The 7,733-nt window shown below is 42.1% G+C and overlaps 1 protein-coding gene across 4 annotated transcripts; it reads left to right on the top strand.

Moving 5' to 3' along the window:
* Positions 1-2,476: 2,476 nt before the first annotated feature.
* Positions 2,477-7,012, top strand: LOC123119291 (uncharacterized). 4 transcript variants are annotated; one of them, XR_006458591.1, is made up of 5 exons: positions 2,477-2,954; positions 3,088-3,302; positions 4,085-5,820; positions 5,910-5,990; positions 6,772-7,012. XR_006458591.1 is itself a non-coding variant. In XM_044539041.1 (5 exons), the coding sequence occupies exons 2-5, from the start codon at positions 3,119-3,121 to the stop codon at positions 6,874-6,876; spliced, it is 423 nt and encodes a 140-aa protein (XP_044394976.1). In that variant the 5' UTR covers positions 2,485-2,954; positions 3,088-3,118; the 3' UTR covers positions 6,877-7,012. The 4 variants fall into 4 exon arrangements, 1 of the variants encoding a protein (XP_044394976.1); XR_006458596.1 differs by having other exon boundaries at positions 2,478-2,954; positions 4,085-4,137; positions 4,999-5,990; XM_044539041.1 differs by having other exon boundaries at positions 2,485-2,954; positions 4,085-4,137.
* Positions 7,013-7,733: the final 721 nt, after the last annotated feature.

Below are 7,733 nucleotides of genomic sequence, written 5' to 3' on the forward strand. Positions count from 1 at the left end.
GACTTGGCGTGATCTCCTCGAAGCGCTTGGAAAAAACAACTAGCAAACTATGAGGCAGCTTTAGTTCAAATTTGACCCGCTTCCTGCTGGATCGACGAAAAGTTGTCTTTTTCACCAGAGATGGACCAAAGCTTTTGACACCCAACTATTTGGTCATTTATGCATTAAATACGGCCTGGTATTTTAGAAAATTGATTTGGTTCAATTTTGCAATAAATATATTGTAGGTCCTTCACACAAAAAACTCATTTCGGGCACTCGAAAAATGGAAAATGATTTTTTTGTCCGAAGAAAATGAAAACTTCCTTAGGCAACATTGTTTGCCATTCCAATATGCACCCATGTGCACAATATGAGATCATTTGAACAAACTATGTCATGAATGTGGCCATAAGATTGATCATCTGGCTTGAAAGGCATTGATCTCCACACATGCTAGCTCGTTTCTGAGAACACTTTTTTAAAATAATTGTTGTATTACAAGTTCACTACTTTTTTGGTAACTTGGCCACATATAATGACACAATGCGAAGGTTTTCCAATTTTTTGATTTTTTTGAATTTTTTATGCCCGTTTTAAAATGCAGTCAAAACAGCGGGAATGACCGTTCCAAGCTAGTGGTTGAATCTTGAATTTTTTTTGGTGTTTCTCTGATTAAATAGATAATTTTGTACCTAGAAATGATTTTTAGAAAAAAATAAATAGCAAACTATGAGGCAGCCGCAGTTCAAATTTGACCTGCTTCTAGCTGAAACAGCAGAAATTTGTCTTTTTCACAAGAGGTGGATCAAAACTTTTTACACCCAACCATTTCGTCAATTGTGCATTAAATATGGTCTAGTATTTTAGAAAAATGATTTGGTCCAGTTTTGCAATAAATATATTGTAGGTCCTTCACAAAAAAACTAATTTTGGGCACTCGAAAAATAGAAAATGATTTTTTCGTCCAAAGAAAATGAAAACTTTCTTAGGCAACATTCTTTGCCATTCCATGATGCACCCTTGTGCACGATATGAGATCATTTGAACAAACTATGTCATGAATGTGGCCATAAGATCGATCATTTGGCTTGAAAGCGATGAATCTTCACACATGATAGCTCATTTTTTAGAACACTTTTTTTAAATAATTACCGTATTACAAGTTTATTTTTTTTCATGGTAACTTGGCCACATATAATGACACGATGTGAAGGTTTTCCAATTTTTCGATTTTTTTGAATTATTCACGCCCATTTCAAAATGCGATCAAAACGGCGGGCATGACCGTTCCTAGCTAGTGGTTGAATCTTGGAAAACTATTGGTGTTTCTCTGATTAAATAGATACTTTTGTACCTAGAAATGGTTTTTGGGAAAAATAAATAGCAAACCATGAGGCAGTCACAGTTCAAATTTGACCCGCTTCCAGCTGAATCGACGAAAATTTGTCTTTTTCACGAGAGGTGGATAAAAACTTTCGACTCCTAACCATTTGGTCAATTGTACATTAAATATGGCCTAATATTTTTAAAAAATGATTTGGTCCAATTCTGTAACAAATATACGATATGTCCTTCACAAAAAACTCATTTTGGGCACTCGAAAAAATAGAAAATGATTTTTTCGTCCAAATAAAATGAAAACTTCCTTAGGCAACATTGTTTGCCATTTCAAGATGCACCCTTGTGCATGATATGAGATCATTTGAACAAACCATGCCATGATTGTGGCCATAAGATTGATCATTTGGCTTAAAAGCCATTGATCTTCATACATGATAACTCGGTTCTGAGAACACTTTTTAAGACATTTACTGTAGTCAAAGTTTATTATTTTTACTGTAAACTAGGTCAGATATAATGCCACAATGCAAAAGTTTTTTTTTGTTTTTTTGAATTTCTTTCAAAATGTTGTCAAAACGGCGAGTATGACTACGGGTCTTTGGTCACCGAGAAGGTGACGACGACAAACTCCTCGCTGGGGACCACCTCCTCGATGCCCTGCTCTTCTACGTGCCGAGGTCCTTGTTGGCGGCCTTGCCGGATAAAAATCCATAGCTTCTTTATTCAGTATTGCCGCCCCCGCCCCCGAAGTCGAGACATCGAATGATCCAAAAACCTAAGCTACTAGGACCCTAAAACCTAAAGCTAAAATGATCCACACACGCGGGATCCAACGACCCTCCTCACCGTCGACGACCAAGAAGTCACCGGCGGAGGGGAACCACCGAAAGACGGCGCCAAAAGAGTCGGTTCTCTTTGCCAAAGAGATCTGCACTTTATTTTCAGCCGGTTACGACCTACTTAGATGGTCATGGACGTCACACACATGTAGTCTGTTTTGATTGGTTCAGAGGCATGTCATGCGGATCATGGATCGAGCACCGTCCGATCCACCCGGATCCAACGGCAGCGCTCCATCCTCACCTTCTCACCCCACCTAGCCCTAACAACCCACAGGCCACAGCCCGCACTCCTCCCTCGTCCCCCGCGAACCCTAGCGCTCCCTGATCCCTCCCACCTCCCCTCCCCTCGCCGCCACCCACCCCTCCCTCGCTCTCCTCCCTCCCCCCTCCCCTCCGGCAAGATCCAGCGCGCTCCAAGATCCCCATGCTCTGCTCCTTCCTCCCTCCCCTCCCCTCTGGCAAGATCCAGCGTGCGTCCTCCCTCTCCTCGATCTAGATCGGGGCACCTCGTCGCCCCGCCTTCGTCTCCCTCTGTCTCCCACCTGATGGAGCCCGCGGTGGGGGGAAGCGAGGGGCCAAACACCCGCTTCCAACACACAAGGTCTCGGCTTCCCCTCCCATCGCCGCACCACTCGTCCGCTAGCTCCCCACGCAGGCGGATTTGGATCGAGGCGGCCGTCGTCGGCGGCGGCAGCGGGCTGGGTACCATGAGCGCTGTGCTCGCCATCTGACACCATCCTCCAGTGGTGGGGATTCAACATCGCCGTCATCAACAAGCGGGTATTCTAGGTATCCCCTTCTCCCCTCTCGCATCTCATCTTACCACTGCCCAGACCAGGATGCCACCACGCTTGCTCAGATCTGCGTTTCAAGATGCCACCAGGCTCCACTTCTTGACCAGATTTCGTAAATGTGCCGCCAGATCTTGCCACACTGGGCATCAGGACCGCTGGATGCTTCTCTCACGGTGGTCAAGCCAAGCTCTCCTACGGTGGTTAGAACGGGCGTCGTCAACCCTGCCGCCCCCTCTTCCGCCGGGTCTCCCAAGAGGTCGTGCATCCTGCCGCGACCACCTCTACTACGTGACGGTGGTGGCCGACCTGCAATGCGACCGCTGCATCGCCAGTAACCTCTTCGGTGAGCACTTTACCTCTGCCTCCCTCCTCTGCCTAGATCCCGTGACTGAGCCACACTCTGTAGCATGTAGATTACTGCTTGTATGGCCATGAGGAATGAAATAATTTTGCAGCTAATAATTCTAGTTTCTTGTTGGAGGAATTGCTGCACCACTAGTTGTTTCTATTGTGTGCTGGACAGTCGATGTGGATAGCCTGCATGCTGTTTCTTAGGACATTAAGCTACGGAAGGATAAACTGACATAAGTATGCTAGTCTGAAGGGTCGATAACTCACATTTGTTTCTGAATTTAGTTGGTTTATCTGTCTGTGGTCCTCAATGTATTAAATGACAGCCAAAGGTATCCATCTATAGAGGCTTATCTACTAACTGTTGGACCTTGGAGGCTTATAGTGCGATGAAAGCCAAATTTATCTAACTAGCCAGTCGACAGGCTAAAACAACTAGCTATAAAATGACATCAAGTTCTGGTTTACATGCTATTCTCGTCGTTCATGCCGACAGACCTTCTGTTGTAGTGTTTAGAGTAGATTGAGTCTGCCAGCCCTCCTTTTTGTTTTTGTTCTTATTTTGGACAGATGCTTGGGGTGCATACTTTCTAGAATCTGCATTTGGATTTGCAGTTCGCATTGTCGAAGAAAATTGTCGATTGTTTGATTGATGTTCTGACTTTTATGTGGACCAGTCGTCCATTCTCTAAATCATTCTTTTAATCCTGCTACCCTTTTTGTATCCATGTACTGTTTATCTTGTTTAAGCATTAGTGTATACTTTTCTTTCAGCAATGGCAACACAAGCAGGAACCTTGGCTACTCCTCGTTTAAGTCCCCAAGTGGTAGGGTTCTCTGTTCATGGGAGTCACCATCTAGGCATGCTTGATGCTTCACCAGAATGCTGCATTGTTCTTTAGCTGTCGATTGTCTGTGTAGATTGACTGTATCGAGTTGAGGGCTTGAGGCAGGTTGTAGGTGATTAGAACAACCACCTGTTAAGTAAGATCAGTTGTACTGTATGCTCTGAACATAAGCTTGTGCTGCTGCCAGTGTAGTGTATGCTCTGAACACAAGATCCTTTACTTGCTCTGGTTTGGTTAAGACTGATGATGCCGTGGATAAGAAAACAATTTAAAAGGTCTGTTGAAACAAGGTGGAAGCATGTTTTTTCTTGCAACGTACCCTAAACCCCTAAACCCTTTTTATTTGAACTTGTTAGTTATGTTCTGGAGTCTGGAATTTTTGAATCAATATCTATCTGATTAATGCATGCCTTGTTTTGTTTTTTAGTTTGTTGCAAAACATATATCTGGTGTATCTGATTAGTTATGTTGTAAAAGAATGCTTGTCTCTGACACTGTTATTCTTACGTTGATATATGTGCCCAGGTTTGTGTGTTTTGAATCAATATCTATCCGATTAATTAATGACCATGGTGAGCTAGATCCAAACAAACAAGACACTTACATTAACTTGGCACTTTGAGTCCTTGTAATTCTGATAGTGTGGAACTATATTTTGTACACATAGTCAACTAGTTTTCGTTTTATATTTGCTTGCTTATGTGGAACTATATTTTCTCATTTTTCTAATTATGACATGGATGATATGAAATATCAGAATTGTTTCTGTTACATGGTGTGCTGCAGGAAAGCCCCTGTGTAGGTTTATTGTCTCGTAATTGGGCAATTATTTTCTTGCAGGGGGCCACCCGTTCTAGCTCGCTTTGACCCTCTTTTGCTCTGTAGTGGTCTTGGTACATGAAAAGCAGGTCCTTTTAAATGTTTTGCTTCCTTGGTTGCATTCTGCTGTACACTCAAAAATATTTTCAATTTAGTGACAAGCAAACAATAAAATAGTCAAAAGGCTTTTATTTAATGTGCTTTTCGAAAATGACAATGTGTTGTGATGTTCTCCTCTTTCTGTTGACATGTATGTTGAGTAATATCAAGCCATAATTATAGTCACTCCAAGACATGCTCAAATGTAGTCGCACGTACAGATTTGTGTGGCTGAGGTACAGTTTTAAGATGAGATACATATATATGGAACATGAAAGTATTACCGTTTGTTAGGACATGATGACTGTTTGTTTACTACTTTATGATTTTGTGTAGAGTTGTGTCCTTCTTGTCCCCTTTTACCCAAGGCCATCTTGTTGTGTCAATGGCTGTGTTGCCGTTTCAAGTTTTGTGTATGTGCATATGTACATAGCAGTAGACTAGACTGTTGTGATCGTATATTACCTTCATCCCTTCTTAGATTTATCTAGATACGGATGTATCTAACACTAAAATGTGTCTATACATCCGTATCTAGACAAATCTAAGACAAGAATTTTGGGACGGAGGCAATGTTTTCGTGTTGTTGAGTCGTTCTGGGGTAGCGACTCTTGACGAGTTGTGCCTGGCTGATCGACTAGTCTCTACTAGTCGAGAGGTTGAGTCGACATCTGGCAGTGCAGCTCGTCGACTAGTCGCGTGGATGGAGGGAGTACTTGCTTTGCAGCCCGACAAGACAATATTGTGATTGCTGGAAACTGAACTCTCTTTTATGTTTGGTTGATGCAGTTCCTTCCATTCATTTATTTGTTTCTTCGATTTGGATGCAACAGGTTCCCTTCATGAACGAGGACATGGGCATGTACCTCGACGATGAGCTCATCCACCACTACCACCTCGACTCCGCGTGCAAGGTCAATTCCTCTCTCTCGTCTGTGAGGTTTTTTTTTCAAGTTTTGTCTTCTCCGTTGTAGCCTGCTAGTTTCTATTCTGGTCCTGAAACCAAACTAGGTAGGATGGCCTTGTGACCTCCTGAATGTCGAGGCTTTGGTTGTCATATCGTGTTTGGTTGATCCTGTATGATATGTACTCGCTTGATGGTCACCTATTAGCTAAGGTTCTCATATCATGTTTGGTGCTCATATGTGCTTGCTTGATGGTTCTCATATCATGTTTGGTGGATCCTTTATCATGTTTGGTTCTCATTAGCTAAGATTGTTATGTTTTGCTACTGAATCGTATTTTATCAGCCTGCACGTGATCAAGCTCACTCTTATTATTAATTGCCAACAATTGCTAATACACACAGTTTTCCCATGTTATTATCGATGTTCTACTCTAGGACGGTTTCTAGACACTCGCATTGTGTGTGCTCCTCTTCACACTAGACTCTTTAGTTTCTATCTCATGTTCATAGCGTTCTAGTTTGTCGACGACATAGTATCCCCTATGATCTCTTAGTGAAATGAGAGGTTTGATTGATGCTGTATGGGATTGGCTAGTTTTGCTTAATGCCATATGTCTTATGCAATCAGATTACAATTCTGTTTGTTATTGTAATATAAAAAATAATCGTGTTGTCAAAATTTTCACAGTGCGTGCCTTTTATTTCTTTGTTTGATTCTTTCCCTTGTATTCAATATGCTTCTAATGCCTGATCCTTTCATTTTTGTTGTGGCATCTTTATTTTCACAGGTGTTGTGTGTCCTGGAAGATGGAAGAGGAAGAAAGCTTATTTTTGTTGAACTAAATTTCCTGTATTTTGTTTTGTTGTATGTATCATTTGATAGTTTTGTATAGGAACAAGTGATACTATTTTGAAGGGCTTTATGGCCGGTGATGTAAACATATTTAGTGCTGAAATATGAAATTATTTGCAAAATTTCTTGAAAAGGAGGATCATTTGTATGAATATGCGAATGGGCTGAAAAGAGTATTGGACCAACTCCTGGATTGAATTATTATTTGAATGTATAAAAAGGCTGAATGTAAACCAGAAATGGGCTGCAAAAAATTGTACCTATACTCTTGAAAGGCCAAATGTGCATAAAAATTGACGGGCTGACTAGTTGGGCTTGGCCCATGTAGCTGACAAAAATTAACAGAAATAAATATACTAAATGGGCTGAATTGTTGGGCTCGGTCCATATAGACATCGAATTGGACCGGGCTGAATCTAGTTTTTGACCTTTTCAATTGGTCGTAATATTGCCATGTCAGCTTGCCATGTCGGATCCGACGTGGCCTGGGCAGACAACTAGTGAACAAAACAAAACAATAGGCATATTTTGGTCGTAAACGTCTATGACCTTCTCACTGAGAAGGTCGTTAATTTCAGTTTACGACTGCCAGCTTTTGACCTTCTGTTTTTGGTCACAAAAAGGTCGCAAATGAAAAACGATGACCTTTCAGTGACCAATAGTCAAGGTCACAAGTTGACATATTTCTTGTAGTGAAACCCAAGGACCAAGGTGGACTTGGTGTGATCTCCTCGAAGCGCATGAATATCGCCCTTCTCGCCAAATGGCTTTGGCGCATTGAGACCGGTGCCGGCGAGCTGTGGTTGGATATCATCCGGGCAAATTATTTGCGTGGACAGCAACTCGCCTTTGCCCCTAGGATTGGGGGCTCCCAGTTTTGGCAGTCTATTATCCAGC

Source organism: Triticum aestivum, chromosome 1B, assembly GCF_018294505.1.
Source record: "Triticum aestivum cultivar Chinese Spring chromosome 1B, IWGSC CS RefSeq v2.1, whole genome shotgun sequence".
In the NCBI taxonomy this organism is placed as follows: domain Eukaryota; kingdom Viridiplantae; phylum Streptophyta; class Magnoliopsida; order Poales; family Poaceae; genus Triticum; species Triticum aestivum.

Excerpts from the sequence above, each read along its gene's own strand:
- LOC123119291 (XM_044539041.1), top strand. The coding sequence starts at position 3,119 with ATGCTTCTCTCACGGTGGTCAAGCCAAGCTCTCCTACGGTGGTTAGAA. Across the intron at positions 3,303-4,084 it reads CATCGCCAGTAACCTCTTCG|CAATGGCAACACAAGCAGGA; the intron begins GTGAGCACTTTA and ends CTTTTCTTTCAG. Across the intron at positions 5,991-6,771 it reads ACCTCGACTCCGCGTGCAAG|GTGTTGTGTGTCCTGGAAGA; the intron begins GTCAATTCCTCT and ends TTATTTTCACAG.